At 42.5% G+C, this 27,854-nt stretch overlaps 1 protein-coding gene across 1 annotated transcript in view; it reads right to left on the bottom strand.

The window, feature by feature from the left end:
- cfap54 (cilia and flagella associated protein 54) overlaps positions 1-27,854 on the bottom strand; it is a 343,797-nt gene that overhangs the window by 84,267 nt on the left and 231,676 nt on the right. Inside the window, exons 43-44 of the mRNA XM_033039312.1 lie at positions 25,553-25,679; positions 8,892-9,044 (exon numbers count right to left, since the gene is read on the bottom strand). Of these exons, the coding sequence (XP_032895203.1) occupies positions 8,892-9,044; positions 25,553-25,679 (280 nt within the window). The remainder of the gene's footprint in view (positions 1-8,891; positions 9,045-25,552; positions 25,680-27,854) is intronic.

The following is a 27,854-nucleotide window of genomic DNA, read 5'->3' on the forward strand; positions in this document are numbered from 1 at the left end:
ACAAGAAGATTGTCATCCATACTCAATAGGTACTATCCTACTAGCTCCTACTTCAATTGATAAATCATATTATGGATTTAATCCTGTTATACAGAATTTGATACGTATATGGAAGCAAATCAGAACCTACTTTGACCTTAAACCTATATCTCTCGCTTTGCCCATAGCAAACAACCCCACATTCAAGCCATCTATTTTAGATAGAACTTTCTCTACATGGAGTGAATTAGGAATCCACAATGTCCGAGACCTATATATCGATGGTACGTTTGCCACCTTTACACCGCTACAAAAAAAATTTGAACTCCCAAATAGTAACTTCTTCAGATACTTGCAAATCAGGGATTATATAGGAAAGCATCTGTCGGGATTTGTAGTTGAGAGGCAGTCTCAAATAGATGACTGCCTTAAAACATCACCATATAAAGACAAATTAATCTCCTATATGTATGATGTCCTTCTAATAAGAACCACTCCATCCTCTAGCAAGTATAAGATCAATTGGGAAAAAGAAATAAATGTGCAAATACCAGATGAAATATGGGAGGAAAGCCTCAAACTTATATATAGGTGCTCAAACACTGCCTCATACAATTCAAAATTATACATAGACTTCACTCGTCCAAGGTAAAATTACACAGTATATATCCAAATGTTTCTGCTACTTGTGATAAATGTCACTCCTCAGATGCTACTCTTTTTCATAACTTTGTATCGTGCCCTCAGCTCACCTCTTCCTGGTCTGATATATTTAAGAATATCTCAGACATTCTTAACATCCCATTAAACCCAGAGCCCATATTAATCATCTTTGGGGTATCTGAATCATCAAGACAACTCACAACTGCTCAACAACAATTCCTCTGCTACTGTCTCATTACGGCAAAGAAACTACTGCTCATGTCATGGAAAAAAACACCAGCTCCCAATTCCAGAATGTGGCTTCATGACTTGACCAGTACATTACATTTACAAAGAATAAGATATGTTCTAAAGGATAGAGCCAACCAATTTAATAAAATCTGGCAACCATTTATGTCATTTCTTGCACAGAAGAATATTAACACATAACACAAACCTATCTACACTCTAAACCATCCTTTATAATGAAATTATGAGTAAGGGGTAGAAGACAAGATAGTTAGAAGCTTTAGAAACAGGAGTCTTCACAAAGAATTATTGCTCTGAACTGCTCCCTATGTACTGTAGTCACCTTTTGCACTTTAATTATGTATTTATTCATTTTTATTTTTATTATTTACTTTTATTTTTCCTTCAATATTTAAAAAATTAAAAAAAAATGTTTTTAATGTTGTTTTTATAAACATGCCCATCAATATTCTTTGTATAATACTCAAATGCTCTGTTTCAATATACATTTGGAAAAAATAAGGTTGGATTTGGCAACATAATCTGTACCCATTTTTTGATGGCTCAATAAAATTAAAAAATAAAGAAATAAAGCGGAAGAGCTTGAGGCTCAGTTAGAAATTGGCAAGTATGATGTTGTGGGAATTACAGAGACATGGCTGCAAGAGGGCCAGGGCTGGGAACTGAATTTTCAAGGGTACACGTCCTATGGAAAAAACAGACAGGTGGCAGAGGGGGTGGGGTAGCTCTGTTGGTGAGGAATGAAATTCAGTCCCTTGCGAGGGGTGACATAGAATCAGAAGATGTAGAGTCAGAATGGATAGAACTGAGACATTGTAAGGGTAAAAAGACCCTAATGGGAGTTATCTACAGGCCCCCAAACAGTAGCCTGGATATTGGGTGCAAGTTGAATCAAGAATTAAAATTGGAATGTAGCAAAGGTACTGCTACGGTGCTAATGGGAGATTTCAACATGCAGTTAGAAAAGAAAAATCAGGTTAGCACTGGACCCCAAGAAAGGGAGTTTGTACAGTGCTTCCGTGATGGATTCTTAGAGAAGCTTGTACTGCAGCCTACCAGGGAGAAGGCAATTCTGGATTTAGTGTTGTGTAATGAACCGGATTTGATAAGGGAACTCAAGGTAAAGAAGCCATTAAAGGTAGTGACCATAATATGATAAATTTTAATCTACAATTTGAGTGGGAGAGGGGAAAATTGGAAGTGTCAGTATTACAGTTGAGCAAAGGGGACTATGGAGGCATGAGGGAGGAGCTGGCCAAAGTTGACTGGAAAGATACCCTAGCAGGGATGACAGAGGAACAACAATGGCAGGTATTTCTGGGAATAATAGAGAAGGTGCAGGAGCAGTTCATTCCAAAGAGGAAGAAAGATTCTAAGGGGAGTAAGAGGCGACCGTGGCTGACAAGGGAAGTCAAGAACAGTGTACAAATAAAAGAGAAGTGTAACAGCAATGATGAGCGGGAAGCCACAGGATTGGGTAACTTTTAAAGAGCAACAGATGATACCTAAAAAGGCAATACAGGGAGAATAGACGAGCCAAGAATATAAAGGAGGATAGTAAAGCTTCTTTAGGTATGTGAAGAGGAAAAAAATTAGTGAAGTCCAAAATTGGATCCTTGAAGACTGAAAAGGGTGAATTTATTATGGGGAAATGGCAGACGAGTTGAACAGGTACTTCGGATCTGTCTTCACTAAGGAGGACAAACAATCTCCCTATTGTACTAGTGGCCAGAGGATATAGGGAGACGAGGGAACTGAAGGAAATTCACATTAGGCAGAAAATGGTGTTGATAGGACTGAAGGCTGATAAATCCCCAGGGCTTGATGGTCTGTATCCTAAGGTACTTACAACGGAAGTGACTCTAGAAATCATGGGCGCATTGGTAATCATTTTCCAATGTTCTATAGATTCAGGATCAGTTCCTGTGGATTGGAGGATAGCTTATATTATCCCACTTTTTAAGAAAGGCGGGAGAGAGAAAACAGGGAATTATAGACAAAGACAATAGACAATAGGTGCAGGAGTAGGGCATTCAGCACTTCGAGCCAGCACCGCCTTCAATGTGATCATGGCTGATCATCCCCAATCAGTACCCCGTTCCTGCCTTCTCCCCATATACCCTGACTCCGCTATCTTTATGAGCCCTATCTAGCTCTTGAAAGTATCCGGAGAACCGGCCTCCACCGCCCTCTGAGGCAGAGAATTCCAGACTCACAACTCCACGTTGTGAGTCTGTGGAATTCTCAGAGTCTATGTTAAGTACCCTATGATGCAGACCATCAGTCCCTGGGGATTTATCAGACTTCAGTCCCATCAGTCTACCCAACACCATTTCCTGCGTAATGCGGATTTCCTTCGGTTCATCCGTCACCCCAGATCCTCTGGCCACTAGTATGTCAGGACGATTGTTTGTGTCCTCCTTAGTGAAGATGGAACCAAAGTACCTGTTCAACTTATCAGCCATTTCCTTGTTCCCCATAATAAATTCACCTTTTTCAGTTTTCAAGGGTCCAAAGGGTGTAAACCAGTTAGCCTGACATTGGTGGTGGGGGAGATGATAGAATCAATTATAAAAGATGAAATAACGACATTTGGATAGCAGTAGCAGGTTTGGTCCGAGTCAGCATGGATTTACGAAGGGGAAATCATGCTTGACTAATCTTCTGGAATTTTTTTGCGAACGTACCGAGGAAAATGGACAAGGGAGAGCCAGTGGATGTAGTGTACCTGACCTTACAGAAAGCATTTGATATGGTCCACATATGAGATTAGTGGGCAAAATTAGAGAACATGGTAATGGGGGTAGGGTGCTGACATGGATAGAAAATTGGTTGGCAGGCAGGAAACAAAGAGTAGGGATTAACGGGTCCCTTCCAGAATGGCAGACAGTGACTAGTCAGGACACTAGTCAGGACCCCAGAACTTGGTGCTGGGACCGCAGCTATTTACAATATATATCAATTATTTAGATCAAGGGATTAAAAGTAGCATTAACAAATTTGCAGATAACACAAAGCTGGGTGGCAGTGTGAACTGTGAGGAGGATGCTATGAGAATGCAGGGTGACTTGGACAGGTTGGGTGAGTGGGCAGATGCATGGCAGATGCAGTTTAATGTGAATAAATGTGAGGTTATCCACTTTGGTAGCAAAAATGGGAAGGCAGATTATTATCTAAATGGTGTCAAGTTGGGAAAAGGGGAAGTAAAATGGGATCTGGGGTCCTTGTCCATCAGTCAATGAAAGTAAGCATGCAGGCACAGTAGGCAGTGATGACCTTCATAACAAGAGTTTAGTATAGGAGCAAAGAGGTCCTACTGCAGTTGTATAGGGCCCTAGTGAGACCACACCTGGAGTATTGTGTGCAGATTTGGTCTCCAAATTTGAGGAAGGACATTCTTACTATTGAGGGAGTGCAGCGTAGGTTAATTTTACGGGATGGCGGGACTGTCATATGTTGATAGAATTAAACGACTGGGTTTGTATACTCTGGAATTTAGAAGGATGAGAGGGAATCCTATTGAAACATATAAGATTACAAGGGTTTGGATATATTAGAGGCAGGAAACATGTTCCCGATGTTGAGGGAGTCCAGAAGCAGGGGCCACAGTTGAAGAATACAGTGTAAGCCATTTAGAACAGAGATGAGAAAATACTTTTTCACACAGAGAGTTGTGAGTCTGTGGAATTCCCTGCCTTAGAAGGTGGTGGAGGCCTGTTCTCTGGATGCTTTCACGAGAGTTAGATATTCTTAAATATAGTGGAGTCAAGGGATATGGGGAGAAGGCAGGAAAGGGGTACTAATTGTGGATGATCAGCCATGATCACAGTGAAAGGCGGTGCTGGTTTGAAGGGCCAAATGGCCTAGTCCTGCACCTATTGTCTATTGTCTAATCTTGACCTTCTTGGAGGTTGCGGATGTGATAGATGTTGTTGGAATACAGGTGAACTTTGGAGATGAACACACTGCAGCCACCATGTACTGGTGTTAGAGGGTCTCAAATGTTTACAGTGGTAGATGGAGTTCCAATCAAATAGGAGAATTGGTCATGGATAGTAATGAGTTTTGGAGCTGCATTCATCCAGCTTGTTGGGGAGGATTTCCATCACATTCCTTGTTGCTGATGGAAAGGCTTTGGGTTGTCAGATGGTAAATTACTACCATAGGATTCCCAGCATCTGACCTATTCTTGTTGTTCATCTAGCTGGGTTTAGGGTGTTTCCCAGGATGTTGATGGTGGTGATCACAATTGTGGTAATCATTGAATGTCTGAAGTAGATGGTTTGTCATTAGTTTACAATCATTCCACATTGACAAAACAACGTGAATATTTTTAATTATATAATTTTGAACACTTTTTGTGAAGTCCCCACTGAAATATGAATATGATCCAGATTTAAGAGAAGGTTGTAAATGAAGAATATTCTTCAAACTTTCAATGGGTATTTATTGCCTGTGCCTGGGAGAATTTTCAGTGATATATATATATCACAATAGTCTGACTCAATTATCAATCGTCTGATATTGATATTTAGAAGATGAAGAGAGGGGAGGGAAGGCTAAGAGCAGCCAAAAGTAAACATACGTTTGGACATTTTGGAAATCAACAGGAAATCCTGTTGAATTTATCAACGGAACACCGTATCTTATTTTCTAAAGGAAATTGGCAATCTGGCTGGGAGAACCACGGAGAAGTAATTGAGTTGACTGCAGGAAGAGAACAAACAATGGACTCAGGCCAATGGTGGGATGGGATGGGATGGGGAATAGTGTTGGGCAAGGTTGCTTCATATAGCATGGAGATGAAATGCCACTGGCAGAGCAAGGATTCATTGAGAATCAGGAGTTGCAACCTTGCAGCTCCTGGACCACAATGAGTACTCAAAGAGAAGTTTCCCTTTCAGTTGGGTTATGGCCCAGAGAAACATGACCAGGAAGAGTTATATTTAAATTAGGTTACTTGTTGGAGTATGGTGTAAAATAAAAATGCTGGAAATAATCAACAGGTTAGGTAGTATCTGTGAAGAGAGAAGAAATAAATAATGTTTAAAATAGGTGGTCTCTCTTCAGAACAGTGAAAATGTGATTAAAAAATGTTAACAAAGAACCATCTCTAAACAATACAGTGCCTTTATTTTCATTGAAATTTAAAGAGGTTTGACATGTCATTAATTACTCGAACAAACTTCCTCAGATGTACTGTAGAAAGTATCCTGATGAGTTGAGTCATGGCCTGGTACAGCAATTACAACACACAGGAGCACAAGAAGCTGCGGAGAGTGGTGTACTCAGCCCGGTCCATCACGAACACAGCCTTCCCCAACTATGAAAATCATCTACATGAGATACTGCCTGAAGAAAGCGGCATCTATCATCATGGAACACCACCATCCAGGCCATACTCTCTTCTGCTGCAACGTCAGGCTGGAGGTACAAAAGTCTGAAGTCGCAAACCCCCACATTCACGGACAGTTGTATACTACATATTGTGATCTTGAACCAATTTACACACTCTTATCGAATATCTGTACATTATCCTACCTTGGCAGTACCATGGACTTGTTTATCTTTCTAATTGTGTTTTGCAGAGTCTTTTTACTTTTTTCTGTCTTGCAGAATTTATGGGTAATTTATACATAAGGAGTTTTTGTGTGTTGTCTATCATGTACCTGTGATGCTGCTCCAAGCAATATTTTCATTGTACCTGTATCTCATTGCACCTGTGTACGTGACAATAACCACAATTCAACTTGACAGTGGACTTGCATGCCTCATAGGGACAGAGGGCAGAAAATACCTGGGTGCATACATTGGATTAGGGTCATGTTTTGTACCTTTTGGTTTAACTGCCCTTCTATTCATCCAGAAATGTTTAATGGAGTCAATTTTTGTTGAAATGTCAGTTCAACTGTATGTGCAAGTCTGAATTTGGTTATCTCCCCACACTCATGCATTTTATATGCACAATATTCAGGAATAGCTTTCAGACAAAGCCCATGGATGAGGAATTTGGGATTTATATGCCCTGCTTAAGCCCTCAGTACTAGAATGGAGAAAGCAAAGGCACCTCAGGGTTTTATTACAACAGAGTGTGGTATCTGAAGTGAAGTATTCCAGAGAAAATGGAATAAAGCAAGGCAGCAGCACTAAGATAAGTGAAATTGTATAAAGGGAAAAACACTTAGCAAGTGGACAGCAGGCAGGTGAGCGACAGCAATTACAATATGCTACCTGTGGAGTAATGTTCAAAAGGGAACTGCAGTGCACCCGCTGAGTTTCCCCAGCAATTTTGTGTACCTGTGGAGTAATGGTGTGTTTGGGGTTGAGAAGCAGCAGTTGGCAATAAGATTAGAGTAGGTAAGGAACAGGGGGGGATGGAAGATATTCAACTGCAGGATCATCAGCTGGGTTGAGGCTTGGAAATCAGGATTCACTGAGCTAGGAACATCAATGATTTTTAGTTTAGCTTAGTTTAGTTTAGAGATACAGCGTGGAAACAGGCTCTTCGGGCCATCGAGTGCGTGCGGACTAGTGATCCCTGCATACTTAAACTATCCTACACATACTAGGGATAATTTACAATTATACCAAGCCAATTAGCCTACAAAACTGTACATCTTTGGAGAGTGGGAGGAAACCGGAGATCCCGGAGAAAACCCACGCAGGTCACAGGGAGAACATACAAACTCCGTACAGACAGCACCCGTAGTCAGGATCGAACAGACAGCAACTCTCCCGCTGTGCCACCATTTGGGTATAAGAAGGCTAGTTCTGCACCTACCAGTTCCATATTCAGGCAAGGAACATTCTCCTTCTTGCAATCATTTTGTAAGGTGTGTTACCTGGTGGTTGTGGCTTGGGCAGTGTGCTTGTTTTAGTCATTTATTTAATTGAATGGAAATGAGATGATAATAACCTCTGCAAGCAACCTTCTATCTAGCAAGACTCGAATTTAGGAAAGCTAATCCATAAGCTAGACCTAGTACTAGGGCAACAAAGTAATTAGAAGCTCACTCATCCACCATATATCCATATTGTTTTACAATTGAACTAACTGCAGAGCTACCGAGAAGGACTGGGACTTGGAAGAGTGGACTGAAAGATGGCAGATGGAGTTTAATGCTGATAAGTGTGACGTGCTAATCTTGGTAGGACAAATCAAAATAAGACATACATGGTAAATGGTAGCGAATTGAGGAATGCAGTTGAACAGAGGGATCTAGGAATAACTGTGCATAGTTCCCTGAAGGTGGAATCTCATGTAGATAAGGTGGTAAAGAAAGCTTTTGGTGTGCTGGCCTTTATCAATCAGAGCATTGAGTATAGAAGTTGGGATGTAATGTTAAAATTGTACAAGGCATTGGTGAGGCCAATTCTGGCGTATGATGTACAATTTTGGTCGCCAAATTATAGGAAAGATGTCAACAACATAGAGAGTACAGAGGAGATTTACTAGAATGTTGCCTGGGTTTCAGCACCTAATTTACAGAGAAAGATTGAACAAGATAGGTCTTTATTCTTTGGAGTGCAGAAGGTTAAGGGGGGGACTTGATAGAGGTCTTTAAAATTATGAGAGGGATAGACAGAGTTGACGTGGATAAGCTTTTTCCACTGAGAGTAGGGAAGATTTAAACAAGAGGACATGATTTGAGAATTAAGGGACAAAAGTTTAAGGGGAACATGAGGGGGAACTTCTTTATTCAGAGAGTGGTAGCTGTGTGGAATGAGCTTCCAGTGGAAGTGGTGGAGGCAGGTTCGATTTTATCATTTAAAAATAAATTGGATAGGTATATGGACGGGAAAGGAATGGAGGGTTATGGTCTGAGTGCAGGTGGATGGGACTAGGTGAGAGTAAGTGTTCGGCACGGACTAGAAGGTCCGAGATGGCCTGTTTCCGTGCTGTCATTGTTATATGGTTATATGATTAAACAAATGATAATTGCAGATTTTTCAATTGAAATATTTACAGTCAAAGCATGTTGTTACTAAATACACATTACCTTTTTGTAACAGGAGGTCTGCCTCTAGATCAGACTCATGAGATACTGCATCTTTACACAGCTCAAGACCATTGTTGTACATGGAAAGTGCATCATGCCATGATGATAACTTCTTTTTGTCTGAGCATGCTGCCAATTTTGCGGCAACATTCCCTTTAATAGGAGGAAAAGACAAAATGCATATTACCATAATCTGCTGAATAAACTGCAAGGGTTTTAAAATTCTGAAATCACAAAAGTAGGATAATGATACTTTAATTGGCGAAGGATGCTTTTAAATCGACAGTACAATATACAGTAAGTGGGGAAAAAACCATTGTTGCACAGGATTTTACCTTTTACCTTTGTTAATGATAATTTTGTTCTTATCATGATGAAATAGAGGGGGTAGAGTGCTGATATAGATGGAAAATTGGTTGGCAGACAGGAAACAAAGAGTAGGGATTAACGGGTCCCTTTGAGAATGGCAGGCAGTGACTAGTGGGGTACCGCAAGGCTCAATGTTGGGACTGCAGCTATCTACAATATACATCAATGATTTAGATGAAGGGATTCAAAGTAACATTAGCAAATTTGCAGATGACACAAAGCTGGGTGGCAGTGTGAACTGGGAGGAGGATGCTATGAGAATGCAGGGTGACTTGGACAGGTTGGGTGAATGGGCAGATGCAGTTTAATGTGGATAAATGTGAGGTTATCTATTTTGGTAGCAAAAACAAGAAGGCAGATTATTATCTAAATGGTGTCAAGTTGGGAAAAGGGAAATACAACGGGATCTGTGGGTCCTTGTTCATCAGTCAATTAAAGTAAGCATGCAGGTACAGCAGTCAGTGAAGAAAGCGAATGGCATGTTGGCCTTCATAACAAGAGGAGTTGAGTATAGGAGCAAAGAGGTCCTTCTGCAGTTGTACAGGGCCCTAGTGAGACCACACCTGGAGTATTGTGTGCAGTTTGGGTCCCCTAATTAGAGGAAGGACATTCTTGCTATTGAGGGAGTGCAGCGTAGGTTTACAAGGTTAATTCCCGGGATGGCGGGACTGTCATATGCCGAGAGAATGGAGCAGCTAGGCTTGTATACTCTGGAGTTTAGAAGGATGAGAGGGTATCTTATTGAAACATACAAGATTATTAAGGGTTTGGACATGCTAGAGGCAGGAAACATGTTCCCGATGTTCGAGGGAGTCCAGAAGCAGGGGCCACAGTTTAAGAATAAGGGATAAGCCATTTAGAACGGAGACGAGGAAACACTTCTTCACACAGAGGGTTGTGAGTCTGTGGAATTCTCTGCCTCAGAGGGTGGTGGAGGCCGGTTCTCTTTTTTACTTTCAAGATAGGGCTCTTAAAGGTAGCGGAGTCAGGGGATATGGGAAGAAGGCAGGAACGGGGTACTGATTAGGGATGATCAGCCATGATCACATTGAATGGCGGTGCTGGCTTGAAGGGCATAATGGCCTCCTCCTGCCTGGAAGGAGTAAAGATGAGGGAGTGGGGGCCTGGAAAACAGAAGTCATGGAAGAGACGAAGACATGTCTTGGTCAGAGGTCGGGAGGGATTGGACCAGGGGAGATAGGATGGAATCGAGGTATGTGGAAATGATTTCAGTGGGACAGGAGCAAGCAGAAACAATGCATCTACCAGGGCAGTTCTGTGTATGGATTTTGGGGAAAAGGTAAAGCTGGGTCGTGCAGGGCTGGGGAACGGATCAGGTTCGAGGATGTATTGGGCAGACAGCCGGAAGTGATAAAATCAGTGATGGAGTAATATTTTTGTAGTTTTGTTTCACTATTTGAAATGCTTTGGCTTTGATTTTGGACCATTAAAATAATGTTGGAGTGCTTATTACACATGTTAATTCTGTGCATTATGGTCACATTGTTATGAGCCTCGTGCAAAGCCCAAGTGCTTTTATACATCTGGTGTTGCATCCACATAAGAAAACAGTGTGGCCCTGACATTTGTTGCACAAAGTGCTGTGGGCACTTCTCTGTGCAATAATCACGCGGGCTCCAGCCCTGACTTGGACATTCTGATTAGTTACACATACAGGCACCGTGGGCCCACAAATTACAATTCTGAATTGGAGCAAGGCCAACTTTGATGGCATTAGATGGGGATTTACCCAAGTTGATTGCGGTAGGGCATTTACAGGCAAAGGAACGTCCAGAAAGTGGGATGCATTTAACATTGCGATGACAAAGAATTCAGCCTGTTCCTGTAGAATGAAGGGCAAAGCGGGTGGGAGTAAGGAAGCCTGAATATCAAGATAAATTGAGGTGCTTCTCAGGAAAAAGATGAAGACATGTGACAGGCATAGCCACGTAGGATTGTGTATCCCTGGAGGCATTTTGAGAATTGGGGTGCATACTTAAGAAGAAAATCAGGAGGGCAAAAGGGGGACAGGTGATAGCTCTGGGAGATAATATGAAGGAAAATCCAAAGAGAGTCCTCAATGAGTGGAGAAAGACAAGGAGGCTGAGAAGTTGGGACAGTTAATGGAGATGTCTTGACGACTGTCCATATTATGGTCAAGAAGGTGCTGGACGTCCCAAGATGGATGAAGGTAGATAAATCTCCTGGGCCTGATCAGACATATCCAAGAACATTCTGGGAAGTTAGAGAAAAAATTGCAGGAGCTCTAGCTGAGATGCATGAACCATCATTAGCCAAGGGTGGTTATTACTTTGCTTCTAGTTAAGAAGGGCGATAAGGAAATGTCTGGGAACTATAGACCAGTGAGATTAGCATCAGTGGTAGACAAGTTACTGGAGGATTCTGAGGGATAATATATGATATGATAGAATTTTTTTTTATCCCAGGAGGGAAATTGATCTGCCACCAGTCATAAAACAGAAGATAAATGAAACATGAAATTAAAGTGGAAAGGGGGGGGGGGGGGGGGGGGGGGAGGGAGATGGGGGAGAGGGGAGGAGGGGAGGAGGAGAGTGGGGGAGAGGAGTCAGTCTCCGTCTACCCTACGACAGAAGGGAGAGGAATTGTACAGTTTGATAGCCACAGGGAAGAAGGATCTCCTGTGGCATTCAATGCAGCATCTTGGTGGAACCAGTCTGTTGCTGAAGGTGCTCCTCAGGTTGACCAGTGCGTCATGGAGGAGGTGAGCTGCATTGTCCAGGATGCTCCGCAGTTTGAAGAGCATCCTTCCCTCCAAGACCACCTTCCAAGAATCCAAATCTGGTCCCAGGATGGAGCCAGCCTTCTTGATGAGTTTGTTAATCCTATTGGCGTCCGCAGCCTTCACCCTGCTGCCCCAGCACACAGCAGCGAAGAAGATGGGACTGGCTACCACCGATTGGGAGAACATCTGCAGCATCTTACTGCAGATGTTTAAGGAGCGGAGCCTACTCAAAAAGTACAGGCGGCTCTGTCCCTTCTTGTGGATAGGGTGAAGTTGCTTTAAATACCTGGGAGTCCACATCTCAGAGGATATGACATGGACATCACATGCTGCCGCACTGGTGAGTAAGGCAAGGCAACGCCTTTACTACCTCAGGCAATTGCGGAAATTCAGAGTCTCTCTGAGGATCCTCCAGTGCTACTCAGCGGCTATGGAAAGTATCTTGTCCGGAAACATCGCAATTTGGTTTGGGAACTGCTCTGCCCAGGACAAGAAGGCTCTGCAGAGAGTAGTGCGTTCGGCTGAACGCACTATGGGAACTATGCTCGCCCCCCTGCAGGAACTATACATCAGAAGGTGCAAATCTAGAGCCCACAATATCATGGGGGACCCCTTCCACACCAGCAACAGACTGTTCCAGCTGCTACGGTCAGGCAAACGCCTCTGTTGCCATGCTGTGAAAATGGAGAGGATGAGAAGGAGTTTCTTCCAAGAGGCCATTAGGACTGTAAACTCCTATCTCACCAGGGACTAACTTACTGTACCAATTTACTGTTGTGTTGTGTCTTTTTTTTCCCCTCCCACAAATATGTAATATGTGAATATGTGATTCTGTTCCATTCTTTTTTGTAGTTTTTTTGCACAATCTGCAAGCATTATCACTTTTCATTTCACTGCATATCTAGTATGCGTATGTGACGAATAAACTTGACTTGACTTGACTACAGGGCCTTAGTGTTCCTGGACCAGTCCAGTTTACTGTCCAGGTACACTCCCAGGTATTTGTACTCCTAGGTGAACTGCACATCCACACCATCTCCTCCTAAAGTCCACCACCAACTCCTTAGTCTTGTTGGTGTTGAGTTGCAGGTGATTCAGCCCCCACCACTCAACAAAGTTGTTGACCACACCTCTGTATTCAGCTTCCCTCCCCTCACTGATGTAGCCCACAATTGCAGAGTCATCTGAAATTTTCCGCAGGTGGCAGGAGACCGAGTTATGAATGAATGAATGAATGAAAACTTTATTGTCATTCAGATATACACCTAGACACAGTGCACCTTGAACGAAATTTCGTTGCATTTGACTCTCCAATCAGGTAAATAGTAAAAGTAAAAGTGCTAGGTGCGTCCATAAAAATGCCTCATGTGCATGGTTCTGTAAAATAAATATATATAAAAAGTTTTTTTTTAAAAGTGTCGATATTTAAAAAGTTCTAGCCTCGGTTTTGTTGATTGTTCAGTAATCTTATGGCCTGGGGGATGAAGCTGTTGCAGAACCTGGTTGTCCCGCTCTTCATGCTGCGGTACCTCCTCCCAGAGTTAAGCAGTATAAACAGTCCGAATTGTGGGTGTGTGGGGGCTCTGGTAATGCCCTTAGCTCTAATCAGACAGCGCTTGTACCCCATGTCCATGATTGAAGGAAGAGAAGTCCCAATGATTTTTTCCGCTGTCCTCACCACTCTCTGAAGGCAATTCCAGTCCGCAGCTGTACAGCTGCCGCACCACATAGAGATGCAGCTGGTCATGACCGACTCAATTGTGCTTCTGTAGAAGGTGGCGAGGATGGGAGGGTGGAGGTGTAAACTTCTCAACCTGCGGAGGAAGTACAACCGCTGCTGTGCCCGTTTTGCCAGAGATGTAATGTTTGTGGACCAGTTTAAGGTGTCCGTTATATGCACCCCCAGGAACTTGTTCTTTTTCACCTGCTCCACTGCTGAGTTGTTGATGCAAAGTGGAGTGTGACTGGGCTGAATTTTCCTTCTGAAATCGACGACAATCTCCTTGGTTTTGTTCACATTTAGGAGAAGGTTGTTCCTGCTGCACCAGCTCACGAGCTGTTCCACCTCCTCTCTATATGCCTGGTCGTCGTTATTGCGGATGAGGCCCACTACTGTTGTGTCATCCGCGTATTTGATGATATGGTTAGTAGTGGACCTGGCGACACAGTCATGTGTCATCAATGTGAAGAGCAGCGGACTCAGGACACAGCCCTGAGGGGATCCGGTGCTCAGTGTGATGACCGAGGAGGTGTTCTTCCCCACCCGCACAGACTGGGGTCTTTCAGAAAGGAAATCCAGGATCCAGTTGCATAGTATGGTATTGAAACCTAGGGGTGCCAGTTTGCTCACCAGATGCTGGGGGATTATCGTGTTAAATGCTGAGCTGAAATCAACAAACAGCATCCGCACGTGGGTGTTCCTCTCCTCCAGGTGTTGTAGGCTCAGGTGGACTACAGAGGAAATAGCATCCTCTGTGGAGCGGTTCGGGCGATAAGCAAACTGGAACGGGTCAAAACTGGAGGGGAGTTTAGAGACCATGTGCTGCTTAATAAGCCTCTCAAAGCACTTCATTATTATTGGTGTGAGTGCTACGGGGCGGTAATCATTCAGGCAGGTTATTGTAGACTTTTTGGGAACTGGTATGATGGTGGCTGTCTTGAAACATGATGGAACAATGGCCTGGTTCAGGGAGATGTTAAAAATGTCTGTCAGAACCAGAGCCAGCTGGTCAGCACATCCCCTAAGCAGACGCCCCGGTATGTTATCCGGTCCGGCTGCCTTTCGCTGGTCAATACCCTCCAGGATTTTGCGGACTTCAGCAGTTTCAAAAGACAGTGTCTGTTCTCCTGGTTGAGGCTCTAATTTCCTCATTGTAGTGGTGTTCAGTGCCTCAAACCTGCCGAAATTATTATTTAGTTCATTTAGAAAGTCGGTGTCATCCTTACAAGACATCTGAGGGGCCTTGTAGTTTGTTATGGCCCGGATGCCTTCCCACATGTTCCTGGTGTTGGTATCATCCTGGAAGAAACCCTGGATTTTCTGTCCGTGGGCGCGCTTTGCTTTCTTAATTTCGCGGTTGAGGTTGGCTCTCGCTGTTCTCAGAGCTCCCAAATCACCAAAGTTCGAGGTCTAGATGGTAAACAGGAAGGGAGAGACGACCATCCCCTGTGATCCAGGACACCAATGGAGCCTCCACCCGCATCTTCGTCAGTTTGCACCCTAGCAGTGCCCTAACACCCTAGGTGTTAAAAGCACTGGAGAAGTAAAAGCACATAACTCTTACAATGCTTCCCGGTTTATCCAGGTGTGCATAGGAACGATGGAGCAGGTGGATGATGGCATCCTCAACCTCCCTCTTTGTTTGGTAGGCGAACTGCAGGGGGTCCAGCTAGGGTTTAACTAGGGGTCACAGGTGAGTGAGCACCAGCCTCTCCAGGGACTTCATGATGTGTGAAGTCAGCGCCACCGGTCTGTAATCATTGGAGGAGCTGGGATGCGTCCTCTTTGGCACAGGAACCAAACATGATGTCTTCAACATCACAGGAACGCGCGCCAGGCTCAGGCTGAGGTTGAAGATATGCTGGAGTACTCCATGGCTAGCGCACACTTTTAGTATTCAAGAAGGAACTGCAGATGCTGGAAAATCAAAGGGACACAAAAATGCTGGAGAAACTCAGCGGGTGCAGCAGCATCTATGGAGCGAAGGAAATAGGTAACGTTTCGGGCTGAAACCCTTCTTCAGATTGATTGGGGGTGGCGGGGAGAATGAAGAAAAAGGAGGAGGGCTGGGGGATGGGAGGAGACAGCCCGAGGGCTGAGGAAGGGGAGGAGACAGCAAGGGCTAACAAAATTGGGAGAATTCAATGTTCATGCCCGCAGGATGCAGACTCCCCAAGCGGAATATGAGGTGCTGTTCCTCCAATTTCCGGTGTTGCTCGCTCTGGCAATGGAGGAGACCCAAGACAGAGAGGTCAAATTGGGAATGGGAGGGAGAGTTGAAGTGCTGAGCCACCGGGAGGTCAGGTAGGTTCTTGCGGACCGAGCGGAGGTGTTCAGCGAAACGATCGCCCAACCTCCGCTTAGTCTCACCGAGTTTCTTCAGCATTTTTGTGTACCGCAGGCTTTTAGTACCCTAGGCCTGATGCCATTGCAACTTGTGGCTTTGCCTGGGTGGAGTCTGCACAGATCTTTCCTCACCTGCTCAGCCTTGATGGTCAGGTACGACAAAGAAATGGCAGAGGAAGTGGACCAGGGGGATTGAAGGTGAATCTATTGGTGAGCAGGGGGGAGGGTGGGCAGAGGCCCCACCATCAAATTTGTTAAAAAACAGATATAGTGCCCTCCATAATGTTTGGGACAAAGACCCATAATTTATTTATTTGCCTCTGTATTCCACAATTTGAGATTTGTAATAGGACAAATCACAAATGGTTAAAGTCCACATTGTCAGATTTTATTAAAGGGTATTTTTATACATTTTGGTTTCACCATGTAGAAATTACAGCTGTGTTTATACATAGTCCCCCATTTCAGGGCACCATAATGTTTGGTACACATGGCTTCACAGGTGGCCCAAACATTGTGTTTGTAATTGCTCAGGTGTGTTTAATTGCCTCCTTAATGCAGGTATAAGAGAGCTCTCAGCACCTTGTCTTTACTCCTCTTTCCATCACCGTTGGAAACTTTTATTGCTGTTTATCAACACGAGGACCAAAGTTGTGCCAATGAAAGTCAAAGAAGCCATTATGAGACTGAGAAACAAGAATAAAACTGTTAGAAATATCAGCCGAACCTTAGGCTTACCAAACTCAACTGTGTGGAACATCATTAAGAAGAAAGAGAGCACTGGTGAGCTTACTAATCGCAAAGGGACTGGCAGGCCAAGGAAGACCTCCACAGCTGATGACAGAAGAATTCTCTCTATAATAAAGAAAAATCCCCAAACACCTATCTGACAGATCTGAAACACTCTTCAGGAGTCATGTGTGGATTTGTCAATGATCACTGTCTGCAGAAGACTGCATGACCAGGAATGCAGAAGATACACTACAAACAACTAGTTAGCTGCAAAAATAGGATGGCCAGGTTACAGTTTGCCATGAAGTACTTAAAAGAGTAACCACAGTTCTGGAAACAGGTCTTGTGGACAGATGAGACGAAGATTAACAAGACGAAGTGATGGCAAGAGCAAAGTATAGAGGAGAGAAGGAACTGTCCAAGATCTAAAGCATACCACCTCATCTGTGGAACATGGTGGTGGGGGTGTTATGGCGTGGGCATGTACGGCTGCTGAAGGTACTGGCACATTTATCTTCATTGATGATACAACTGCTGATGGTAGTGGCATAATGAATTCTGAAATGTATAGACACATCCTATCTGCTCAAGTTCAAACAAATACCTCAAAACTCATTGGCCAGCGATTCATTCTACAGCAAGACAATGATCCCAAACATACTGCTGAAGCACCAAAGGAGTTTTTCAAAGCTAAAAAGTGGTAAATTCTTGATCACCCGATCTGAACCCCATTGAGCATGCCTTTTATATGCCGAAGAGAAAACTGAAGGGGACTACCCCCCAAAACAAGCATAAGCTAAAGATGGCTGCAATACAGGCCTGGCAGAGCATCACCAGAGAAAACACCCAGCAACTGGTGATGTCCATGAATCGCAGACTTCAAGCAGTCACTGCATGCAAAGGATATGCAACGAAATACTAAACATGACTACATTCATTTACATGACATTGCAGTGTCCCAAACATTATGGTGTCCTGAAATGGGGGAACTATGTATAAACATTGCTATAATTTCTACATGGTGAAACCTTTATTAAAATCTGACAATGTGCACTTTAACCACATGTGATTTTTTCCATTATAAATCTCAAATTGTGGAGTACAGAGGCAAATAAATAAATGATGGGTCTTTGTCATAAACATTATTGAGGGCACTGTGTATGCATTTGGATAGACAAAGGTGATTAGATATAGTCAGCATGGATTTGTATCTGGGAGATTGTGTCTGATGAATCTGAAAGAGTTTTTTGGAGAAGTAACCTAAATAGGTTGACGATGGAAATGCCACAGTCGCTGTCTATATGGACTTCGACAAGGCATTTGATAAGTTTAGTTTAGTTTAGTTTATCGTCACTACAGTGAAAAGCTTCTGTTGCGTGCTAACTGGTCAGAGGAATGACAATACACGATTACAATCTAGTCATTCACAGTGTACTGATACATGATAAGGGAATAACGCTTAGTGCAAGGTAAAGCCAGTAAAGTCCGACCAAAGATAGTCCAAGGGTCTCCAATGTGGTAGATAGTGGTTCAGCACTGCTCTCTAGTTGTGGTGGGATGGTTCAGTTGCATGATAACAGCTGGGAAGAAACTGTCCCTGAATCTTGAGGTGTGCGTTTTCACAATTCTGTGCCTTTTGCCGATGGGAGAGGGAAGAAGAGGGAGTGGTCAGTGTGCGACTCATCCTTGATTATGCTGTTGGCCTTGCCGAGGCAGCATGAGGTGTAATGGCTCATGTGGTTAGCTGATGTGTCAATGGAAGGGAGATTGGTTTGGGTGATGGGCTGGCCAGTGTCCACAATTTGCTGCAATTTCTTGCAGCCTTGGATAGAGCTGTTATGCATCCTGATAAGGTGCTTTTTATGGTGCATCTGTAGAGGATGGTGAGGGTTGTTGGGGACATGCTGAACTTCCTAATCCTTCTGAGGAAGTAGAGGCGTTGATGTGTTTTCTTGGTCGTTGCTTCAATCTGGGAGGTCCAGGGGAAGTTGTTGGTGATATTTCCTAGGAATTTTAGGTTTTCAACCATATCTTGGCTCTGTCAATGCAAACTGCAGTATGTGTACCACTTAGCTTCCTGAAGGCGATCACTAACTCCTTTGTCTTGCTGATATTGAGAAAAAGGTTGTTGGCGCGACACGACACAAAGTTCTCAATCTCCTTTCTGCATTCCGACTCATCATTATTTGATATCCGGCCCACAATGGTGGTATCATCGGCGTATATGTAAATTGAGTTAGATTTGTACAGGGCAGCACAGTCGTTGGTGTACAAGGAGTAAAGAACGGGGCCGAGACACATTCTTGTGGAACACCCGTGTTGAGGATTATCAAGTCAAGTCAAGTCAAGTTTATTTGTCACATACACATACGAGATGTGCAGTGAAATGAAAGTGGCAATGCTCGCGGACTTTTGTGCAAAAGACAAACAACCAAACAACCAAACAAACTATAACCACAATCATAACACACATATTCTTTTACATAATAAATAATGGAAGGAAAAACGTTCAGTAGAGTTAGTCCCTGGTGAGATAGGCGTTTACAGTCCGAAGGGCCTCTGGGAAGAAACTCCTTCTCAACCTCTTGCGGATCATAGCGGATGATTGTCCCCTAGCATCACTGATTGTTGGTCAGGAAGTCGAGGATCCAGATGCAGAGATGAGTGCTGACTCCAAGTTCCGCGAGTTTGGTTATGAGCTTGGATGCTATAATGGTGTTAAAGATAGAGCTGTACTCTCCTATGAGTCTGACGTAGGTGGCTCTCTTATCCAGGTGGTCCAGGGATGAGTGTCGGGCCACTGTTTTGCATTTGTTCTGCATCAGAAGATAATGTTCTGCATGGTAGGCTGCTCTGAGATCGCATAGGATCCAGGGAGAGCTAGCCAAATGGAAAAATAATTGGCTTTATGGAAGGGAGCAGAGGGTGATGGTGGAAGGTTGCTTTTCAGACTGGAGACATGTGACTAGGGTGTGCCTCAGAGATTAGTGCTGGGGCCATTGCTGTCTGAGGTTTATATCAATGATTTATATGAGAATGTAAAGGCATGATTAATAAGTTTGCAGATGATGCTAAAATGGGTGGTATCCTAGATAGCGAAGATGGTTATCAAAAATTACAGCAGGATCTTGATCAGCTGGATAATCTCGCTCAAGTTGACTGGAGCAGGTTATTAGAGGGGAAAGGAACTTCGGCCAAGAGGGATGTTTTAAAAGTGTACTGAAGAAAGCTCAGGATATGTACATCCCCGTTAGAGTGAAGGGCAAAGCAGGCAGATGCAAGGAAGCTTGACCGACGAGGGAAATTGAGATGTTAATCAAAAACAAGAAGGATGCATGGGACAGGTATAGGCAGCTAGAATCAAGTGCATCCATGGAGGAGATTCGGGAACTTAGGAGCAAACTAAAAAAGGAAATCAGAAGGGCAAAAAGGGGCCAGGAGATAGCTCTCGCGGGCAGCATAAAAGACAATCCCAAAAGATTTTATAAATACATAAGGGGGAAAAGGGTAACTAGAGTGGGACCTCTTAGGATCTGTAGTTGTTAAACTACTGGAGAGTATTCTGAGGGATAGGATATATAGGCATTTGGATGGGCAAAAGGCTGATTAGAGATAGTCAGCATAGTTTTGTACGTGGGAGGTCGTATCTTACAAATCTGATTGATTTTTTTGAAAACGTGACCAAAAAGGTTGTTGAGGGAAGAGCTGTAGATGTTGTGCACAAGGACTTCAGTCAGGCGTCGCACAATGGTAGGCTGCTCTGGAAGGTTAGATCACATAGGATCCCTGGAGAGGGAGCTGAATGGATAGCAAATTGGCTCCATGGAAGGAAGCAGAGGGTGATGGTGGAAGGTTGCTTCTCAGACTGGAGGCCAGTGACTAGTGATGTGCGTCAGGGTTTGGTGCTGGGCCCGTTACTGTTTGTCATCTACATCAATGATTTGGATGAGATGAGCAAGATTTTTTTGCATACAGGGCAAGATTAGCAAGTTTGCTGATGATACAAAAGTTAGTGGTTTGCAGGTAGTGAAGATGGTTGTGAACGATTGCAGCAGGATCTGGATCGATTGGCCAGGTGGGCAGAGGAATGCTTGATGGAAATTAATACAGAGAAGTGTGAGGTGTTGCATTTTGGGACGTCGAACAAGGGCAAGACCTACACAGTAAATGGTAGGCCTCTGGGTAGTGTTGTAGAGCAGAGAGATCTAGGAGTGCAAGTGCATGGTTCCTTGATGGTGGTCAAAAAGGCTTTTGGCACATTGGCCTTCATCAGTCAGAGTATTGAGCATTGAAGATGGGAGGTCATGTTGCAGTTGTATAAGACATTGGTGAGACCGCATTTAGAATATTGTGTTCAGTTCTTGGCATCATGTTATAGGAAAGATATTGTCAAGCTTGAAAGGTTTCAGAGAAGATTTATGAGGATGTTGCCAGGACTAGAGGGTGTGAGCAATAGGGAGAGGTTGGGTCTCTATTCCATGGAGCGCAGGAGGATGAGGGGAGATCTTATAGAGTTATACAAAATCATGAGAGGAATAGATCTGGTAGATGCAGTCTTTTGAACAGAGTAGGTGAATCGAGGACCAGAAGACATAGGTTCAAGGTGAAGGGGAATAGATTTAATAGGATTCCGAGTGGTAACTTTTTCACACAAAGCCTGGTGGGTGTATGGAACAAGCTGCCAGAGGAGGTAGTTGAGCTGGGACTATCGTACCATTTAAGAAACAGTTAGACAGGTACATGGATAGGACAGGTTTGGCGGGATATGGAGCAAGCGCAGGCAAGAAGGACTAGTGTAGCTGGGACATGTTGGCCGGTATGGGCAAGTTGGGCCGAAGAGCCTGTTTTCACACTGTATCACTCTATGACTCGAAGTGTGCTGAGGAATTGTTAATGGAGTTTGATGCAGATAAATGCAAGATGTTGCATTTTAGGAAGTCAAATCAGGGCAGGACATTCGCAGTGATAGCAGGGCCCAAGGGAGTGTTGTAGAGCAGAGGGATATCAGAGTGCATGGACATCGCTCACTGTAAGTGGTGTCAGAGATAGATAGTGTGGTCAAGAAGGCTTTTGCTTCATCAGGAGCAAGCAAACAATTCTATACCACAAGTTCTTAATCAGTATTTTTACACTGCTCACACTTCATAGACTTGCTCATATCAACTGTTGGAGGGCTAAGGCAAAAGCATCATCATGACACTCATACGAACAGTAATGCACAAGTAGACATATCGTAACATGGACCCCTGATGAGATAATGTGGACTTGACTAAATTTCATTTGAGTGGTCTCATAGAAAGGACTGGCCATCTAGTGCAGCACCTCTGGGAAGGGAAAGTGAAAGAGTCAAAAGCCCAATACAGTGTAGAAGAAACTGTTCTTTGGTGTGGCTTTCAAGCTGCTGTATCTTCTCCCAGAAAGAAAGAAAGGGTATGACCAGGAATCCTCAGACATACTTCCAGCCTTCCTGATGATTCACACCATGAAGATGGACTGGATAGAAGGAAGTGATGAGCCTATGATGGACTAGACTGTGTTTACCATTCTCTGCAGGTTCAAGTAGAGAAGAGCTAAGCAGTTGTCATACCAGCCAGAGACGCATCCAGTCAGAATACTTTCTTCAGTGCATCTGCAGAAATTTGAGAGAATCCTTGTGGACATGCTGAATCATTCAGATGCCCGAGAAAGTAAATATACAAATGTGCTTTCTTGATCACCACATGGATGAGAAGAGACCAGATTACGTGCTGGTGTTATGGTTGGCTAGGAACTGGAAGCTCTCAACCATCTCCAAAGCAGCTGATCCGATGAAGACACGTTGTGTTCACCCAAAGATAGACACAAAAAGCTGGAGTAACTCAGCGGGACAGGCAGCATCTCTGGAGAGAAGGAATGGGTGACGTTTCAGGTCGACAACCTTCTTCAGCCATTTGCTTTCTGAGATCAACTACCAATTTTGTTGACGTTAAGGCCCAGGTTGTTGCCCTGATACCATGACAAACAGTTTCCATTCCCTTTCCTGTGTTTCGTTTTATTGTTGTTGTTGATACTACTGACATCAGTAGTAAAATGGACCAACTTCGAAATCGAGTTAGCATTGTACTTCTCCGCACAGTGAGAAAAAACTTTTTCACCCAGAGACTTGTGAATTTGTGGAATTCCCTGGCATAAGAGAGAGTTAGATAGAGCTCTAGGGGCTGGTGGAAAAGGGATATGGGGAGAAGGCAGGCACGAGTTATTGATTGGGGACCGTCAGCCATGATCACAATGAATGGCAGTGCGGGCTCGAAGGGCCGAATGGCCTCCTCCTGCACCTATTTTCTATGTTTCCATGTCATAAGTGTACAGGGAGTAGAGCAAGAGACTGAGCACACACCCCGAGCGGTGCCTGTGTTGAGGTTCAGGGTGGAGGAAATGTTAGGACCAATTCTAACTGAATGAGGTCTGCGGCCAAGAAGTCCATGCCAGTTGTTGACGGAGGTCCCAAGGTCAAGGTCCGGACATTTAGTGATGGGCTTATTTGTAATTAAAGGCTGAGCCTTCACTAATCTTACAAAAAAAAAAATCCTGTTTTATTTTACCCTTTTAATTCCACTACTGAAAACCCTTTGATTCCTGTGCCCATTATCTGGAGATGTGGCACAGTCGGAAATGTTGCAGAATTTGCATCATTCCGGAACTTGCACGTGTGTGTGTGTGTGTGTGTGTGTGTGCGTGTGGTGTTTGCATGTCCTCTCTATGCTAGAAGAAAAAATGGAGTTTGTAGATATGAGAGGTCGCTGGTCAATGCAGACTTCCAAAGAGTCTATTTCTGTGTTGCAAAACTATAATTTTCATGAATAGTTCTTCACGAGTGATGTTATTGCTATTGACAATTCTAAATTGGAAATTGTCAGAATTTTTTTATTTTTTTTTAATATTTTTTATTGGAGATAGGTACATAACCTATTTACATTATTACAGTCTTACATTTTTAAATTGATAATATTGTCAATTATTATTACATTGTCTCCAATACCTTTTGCCTTTTTCTTCCTTTTTTTTTTTTAAACTAGATAGAACTAAAGAGATAGATGAAGTAAAGAAAGAAAAGAAAGAGAAGAAAACAAAAACAAAAACAAACAAAATTTAAAAAAAAAAAGGAAAAAGTTAGTTAAAGAAGAATGGAAAAATTTATTAAAATAAAAAACTTCATTCGAGATATATTCGTACATTTCAGAGTATAGCATTTCATCCATTCTTTAGCCCGAGTGCTAGTCAGGTTCCTGTGCTAAACTATTCTGACCCTTTAAGTAATCAATAAAAGGAGACCATGTTCCAACGAATAATTCCTGTTTGTCCAACAGGGAAAATCTGATTCTTTCCACGTTTAAGGTCTCCGTCATTTCTATAATCCACATTTTGATTGTGGGGGCCGTAGGGCCTTTCCAAAATTTTAGAATTAATTTTTTCCTGTTATTAAACTATAATCAATAAAGTTTCTTTGTGTTGTTCTAAATGTTTGATTTAATTCTAATATTCCGAGAATTATTAATTTTGGATCTGGGTCCAATTGTATGTTGGTTACTTTAGATATTATACTGAAAATATTTACCCAGAATTTTTAAATTTTTATACAGTTTGCAAACATATGAGATAATGTAGCTTCTAAATGTTGACATTTATCACATATAGGTGAGATATGTTGAAAAATGTTATGTAGTTTTGTTTTTGAATAATGTAACCTATGTATTACTTTAAATTGTATTAGAGAATGTCTGGCGTTTAGTGAACACTGATGTATGTGTTGCAAACTTTCTTCCCAAGTATCTTTCGTTATTACTTGATTTAATTCTTTTTCCCATGTTTGTCTGTGTAAGTGCGTCGAAGGAATGTCACTGTCTAATAAGATATTATATATATAAGTTATTAATTTTTCTGTATTAGGATGTTTGTTCCAACATTCATCAAGGATTTCTGAATTTCTAATTCGAAAATTTTGAGAGTTCGATTTTACATAATCTCTAAATTGAAGATATCTGAAATAATCATTTCCTCGAAGTCCATAAGTCTGTTGCAACTCCTGAAATGCCAGAAAAGTGCCTTCCTTGTAAAGTTGTCCCATATTTTTAATTCCATAATTCTTCCATTGTGTAAAACCCCCGTCCAACCACGAAGGCTTAAACAAAGGATTATTCACAATTGGAAGAAAAAGTGATAAATTATCTAATTTTAATGTCTTTTTTAATTGTTTCCAGATTTGTATAGCACTAAATATTATAGGGTTTTCCCTATAAATTATTTTGTTTAATTTAGACGTAGCAAATAATATCGAACCGATATCAAAAGGTAAACAATCTTCCTTTTCCATTTTTAACCAGTCTGGTTGATGATCTATTTCTTCCAACCAGAAATTCATATTTTTAATATTAACTGCCCAGAAATAAAACAAAAAGTTGGGTAAAACCAAGCCTCCATTTATTTTTGATTTACACAAGTGTCTTTTGTTTATCCTATGATTCTTATAATCCCAGATAAAATTATTAACAATAGAGTCCAATTTAAAAAAAAAGTTTTTTGCCAGATATATTGGAATTGTCTGAAAAAGGTATAATATTTGCGGTAAAAAAATCATTTTTATGGCATTAGTTTTGCCAACCATTGAGATAGGAAGTGTTTAAATTGTCAGAATTTAATCAGAAATTAATTTCATTTACGGAAACAAATTAAAATTGTCATGCAATCTCTTACCGAGTCTTAGTTTAACTTTTGCCATCATGATAATATGTGGAAAATAAATATTTTTCATTGGTTGTGCTGGACAGGAATAGATATCTCCTTTAGCTTCATGCTTTAAAGTTTCTCCCAGTAAAACAAGCTGCACAAAAAAAAGACAAACATACCAGGTTATTATATCTCACAACAATAGCTCAATATACTTATTTTCTAAAAAGGAAGAGTACTTACATTTACATAGAATAGAATAGAATGCCGTTTATTGTCATTTAAACATGCAAGGTTCAAACGAAATTACATTCCAGCAGTCATAACAGCAAAAAAACAAAACACACAATTAACACAATTCCACACAAACATCCATCACAATCAATCTCTGAACACCTCCTGTGATGGAAGGAAAATGTCTTATCTCTTAACTGTTCTCTGCTCTTTATTCTACTTCTCCCGCAGTCAAGCAGTCAAACTGCTGCATCGAGCTGGTCGAGGCTTTTGATGTTAGAGCCCCCGGCGGGCGATGGTAATTCCCGCGGCCGTTTAAGCCGCGCTGGGCGATGTAAGGCCGTGCTCCGGGTCGATTTAAATCCCTCGATTCGGGCGGGAGAAATTGCCATTGCGGGAGCTCCAAAAAGCCCGCGAGCCCCCGATGTTACCGCGCGCCACCACAGCGCTCCACGTTCCGAAGTCGGCCAGCTCCACGATGGTGAGTGCAGGCTCTGCGACTGGAGCCCTAGGTCGATTCCGGTTGGAGGTCGCCGACTCCACGATGTTAGGCCCCAACGAGAACGGAGGCTCGTCAGGGAAAAGGTCGAGTTCCCGTGCAGGGAAGAGATTAAAAAGTTTCCCCCACCCCCCACCCCCGCACATATACACAGCTAAAAATAAAATAAAACTAAAACCAAAAACATACACCTATCAGGACAAAAAATTAAGAAAAGACAGATAGACTGCAGTCGAGCCGCTGCCACAAGGCACCGCCAGGGACAAATGAGAATATATTGCATTGTTTGACAGCACAAAATAGCTATCGCAGCAAACTAGTTTATACTAGTAGTATATTTCATACAATTGCTCTCTCACCCTACTCCATCTTTTTTTAAATCAAAATCTTTTTATTTAGTTTTCAAGACATAACAAGGCGCAAAGTTGTTCATTTGTTACAGACAGAGTGAACGAAAAGAATAAATAAAAAACAACTTATGCCAACATATAACAAGAAAACAACAATAAAAGAAAAATAAGATCCCAAAAATAATCCCTGCCCAGTCACTGCCAGTGAGCATTTGCAAATATCAGCCTGTCACACCAATAATCCCCGATAAATGAATGGGTAGACTGTTAATGTTAAACTGTACTTGATGATCAAGCATTTACAAAGTCTGGAATGCATTTAAAAAAGGTCCCCACGTTTTCTGAAACCTTCCATTTGAATGTTGAATGTTGAAGTGAGTACCTAATTTTCTCGAGCTTTTTCTCGAGCACCCTACTCCATCTAATACTGTTAATATAAACTGAAGAAGAGTCTTGACCCGAAACATCACCTATTCCTTTTCTCCAGAAATGCTGTCTGACCTGATGAGTCACTATAGCTTTTTGTGGCTATCTTCAGGTTTATACCAGCATCTGCAATTTCTTCCTAAACATAACCTTTCTCTTCGTACTTCAATATCTTCAGTGCGGCTATATATGTTGCCCTTCCACGTGAAAGTAAGATGCATATTTATTGCCAAATAAATATAATTCATCAGAGTCCAACACTGGATGGTGTAGTGGGTATCCCATATTTATAGAAGTATATAAAATTATGAGAGGTACAGATCGGGCAGACAGTCAGAACCTTCTTCCCAGGGAAGAAATGTCAAAGACAGGAGCGCATACTTTAAGATGAGAGGTTTAAAGGAGATGTCTCACACAAAGGGTGATGGTCCACACAACGGGTGGTGGGTGTATGGAACAAGCTGCCTGAGGAGGTTGTTGAGGCAGGGACTATCCCAACATTTAAGAAACAGTTAGACAGGTACATGGATAGAACAGGTTTGGAGGGATATGGACCAAATGCAGGCAAGTGGGACCAGTGTAGCTGGGACATGTTGGCCGGTGTGGGCAAATTGGGCCAAAGGGCCAGTTTCCACACTGTATCACTCTATGGCTCTGTGCAGGGCATTTTACTTTACACAGGCAGTTAAGTATGCCTGGAAGATGCTGCCAAGTGGAGGCAGCAACAACAGTGGATTTTAGATAGGCACATAGATTTCTTAGGAAAGAAGGGATATAGATCATATGCCGGCTGATTAATTTAACTTGGGCTTGTTTAGCA

The sequence above is a fragment of the Amblyraja radiata genome, chromosome 21 (assembly GCF_010909765.2).
Source record: "Amblyraja radiata isolate CabotCenter1 chromosome 21, sAmbRad1.1.pri, whole genome shotgun sequence".
In the NCBI taxonomy this organism is placed as follows: domain Eukaryota; kingdom Metazoa; phylum Chordata; class Chondrichthyes; order Rajiformes; family Rajidae; genus Amblyraja; species Amblyraja radiata.